Raw genomic sequence first — 2,899 nt, 5'->3', positions numbered from 1 at the left:
GGAGGAAGGAAGGAAGGAAGGAAGGAAGGAAGGAAGGAAGGAAGGAAGGAAGGAAGGAAGGAAGGAAGGAAGGGGAAGGAAAAGGAAGGAAGGAAGGAAGGAAAGAAGGAAGGCCGGGCAGCCATAGAAAACATAGAGTGAAAATACGGTATAAAAGATGAAAAATGGTTCACCTCTATAAGGTCCTTACCATAAATGGAGCTTGCAGGACTGGAAGTTGCTCTGGGTAAGTCACAGAGTGAGTGGTGAGTGAATATGAAGGCCTAGGACATTACTCTACACTACTTTGGACTTAGTAAATACTCTACACTCGGGTACACTAAATTTACAAAAAAAAAAATTCCTCTCTTCAATAATAAATTAACCTTAGGTTACTGTAAGTTTTTCACTTTAAAAACTTTAAAATTTATTTTAACCTTCTTGACTCCTTTGTAGTAACACTTGGCTTAAAACAAAAACACATTGTACAATTTTAAAACAATTTAAAGAGTGTAGTTGAATTGTTTGCAACTTAATAGACAAATGCTTGAGGAAACGGATGCCCCATTCTTCATGATGTGCTTGTTTCACATTGTGTGCCTGTATCAAAACATCTCATGTACCCCAAAAATATATACACCTATGTACCCACAAAAATTTAAAAATTTAAAAAAATTGTACAGCTGTACAAAAATTTTTCTTTCTTTATATCTTTATTCTATTACTTCTATTTTTTAATTTTTTGATTTTTTTAACTTTTAAACTTTTTTGTTAAAAACTGAAATACAGATATTTATCAGCTTAGGCTCTCACAAGGTCAGGATCATCAATAACACTGTCTTCCGCCGCCACACCATGGAGGTGACTAGAAGGGGACAATAATACGCAGGGAGCTGTTGTCTCCTATGATGACAATGCCTTCTTCTGGAATATCTCCTGAAGTTCCTGCCTGAGGCTATTTTACGGTTAACTTTTTTTATATAAGTAGGAGTATACTATAAAGTAACAATAAAAGTATAGCATAATATATAATAAGCTAATAAGGGTCATTTAGTGTTATTATATACTGTACATAATCATATGTGCTAGGCTTTTATACAACTGACAGCACAGATTTGTTTATATCAGCATCATCACAAAAATGTGAGCACTGCCTTGTGCTACAACATCATGATGGCTACAGCATCACTAGGTGATGAATGGAGTTTTTCAGCTCCATGATACTGTTATGGAACTGCCACCACTGACTGACTGAAATATCTTTATGTGGTAACTGTAGGTAAGAGAAAATCACTGGGGCTATGTAATAGGTACACAGAGGTTTGTTACACCAGCCAGTCTAGTTGTGTCTACATCTGAAATTCTGCAAGATACAAAAGTTAAAAAAAAAAAAAAAAAACATTTCTAACAATTACCTGTTTGCATTTGGCTAAATACCTGCATATGTCATGAAGAAACTCACCTGAACACAGGGTAAGATTAGCAAGTGGTCAAATCATGCAATACGGGTTTCTGCTTATTTTTCCTTAATCATAACATCAACATTAATTTGTTATATCTGTACTATTCTGCCATCAATAAAGCCATTACCACCAATCAGGAAATGATGTTTGCAATTATTTATATAAGTATATTTTAATTTTATGTGCCTCATTTCACAAGATTAAAAAAATCTTAGCCTACACTTCAATATGGCAGGTTACAATTATTAAGAACATACTGTTATTCTTCAAATTTTTAAATCTAAAAAGAAAGGTTTATGAATTTTTCTTCCAGACTCTACTATTTCACTGTTAGTTTAGTCCTTCAGCCTGGTAAAATGTAGCCACACTGGCATTAAATCAGTTCCTCTCAGCTTGAATTTTACATGAGAATTCAACAGGAATCTATATATCTGAAGACAACCCAGAACAACTGACAAGTGGGAAAGCACTGGCCAATTTTTCTTCCCCAATTTAGTTTCTCTCAAAAAAGCTGGAGGAGAAACACTTGAGCCAAAGAAAACGAGCCTGAGTTTGAAGTTTGAAGGCACAAATAACAAAAAGACCTGCGACACCAACTCATTAGGGGGCCACATTCTGTCCTTGCTCGAGCTCTAATATAAAGAGGAAGCAATGAGAGGCGGCCCCTCAGCACGACACTCTATCATTTCGAGAACTGCCTCAGCTGATAACGTGCAGGTCTAGGCCAGATTCCCCCCAAATTCCCATTTAAGCCTTTTGAAATGGAAACATAATTTTCCAAATGTCATTGGCAACGTTTTTTCTGCATGGTTTACATCTGATAAGAACTTGGACCTTAGATGAAAACAAACTGAAATCACGGAAGGCCACCATATCCATTTTGCATGAATGATTTCTCAAGATGGTGGCTGTGATTCCAGTGAGAGCTATGCCTGGGGAGCCCACATTTTTACCTGAAATGAAAGAGCTTGGGTCTGGCTGAAGGGATCGAAACTGATTGACATAGTACTCGCGCTGTTCTTCTGTTATCCTCCAGGGTTCATCGAGGTAACTGCTGTTATCCTGTAGTTCTCTCTCCACTGAAAAGGACTTTAAGAACAAATTTAAAAGTAAATGCTCAGAGAACCTGTCTTTAGTGAGATGAAGTAAAAACATTAAACACCAATAAAAGTTATTGTGTGTTATGCTTAATTTTTTTCCTCAATTGAAGAAATTTAACTTCCTCATAACTAGAATCTAACCAGAACATAAATTTAAAGGCAGACATCATGCTTTATATATTTTCTGTATTCCTCAAAGTTAACAGGACTGAGGCATGAAATACTGAATACTAAATGACAAAAAAAATTATAATTGTAATGAAGGAAGGGTTAAAATAAGATGATCATTCTTATCTTCCACTATTCCTCACATTTTTGTCCTTTCAGATTAGCTGAGTAGATAATAAAATAATCTGA

General features: G+C 35.6%; 1 protein-coding gene across 2 annotated transcripts in view; it reads right to left on the bottom strand.

The window, feature by feature from the left end:
• Positions 1-2,899, bottom strand: part of REPS2 (RALBP1 associated Eps domain containing 2) — a 226,047-nt gene that overhangs the window by 108,831 nt on the left and 114,317 nt on the right. For both annotated transcript variants that reach the window (XM_017537476.2, XM_017537477.2), the window contains exon 6: positions 2,396-2,531. In XM_017537476.2, the coding sequence (XP_017392965.1) occupies positions 2,396-2,531 (136 nt within the window). The remainder of the gene's footprint in view (positions 1-2,395; positions 2,532-2,899) is intronic.

Source organism: Cebus imitator, unplaced genomic scaffold (assembly GCF_001604975.1).
Source record: "Cebus imitator isolate Cc_AM_T3 unplaced genomic scaffold, Cebus_imitator-1.0 Scaffold103, whole genome shotgun sequence".
Classification (NCBI taxonomy): Eukaryota; Metazoa; Chordata; class Mammalia; order Primates; family Cebidae; genus Cebus; species Cebus imitator.
This window is presented reverse-complemented; position numbering and strand designations above follow the sequence as displayed.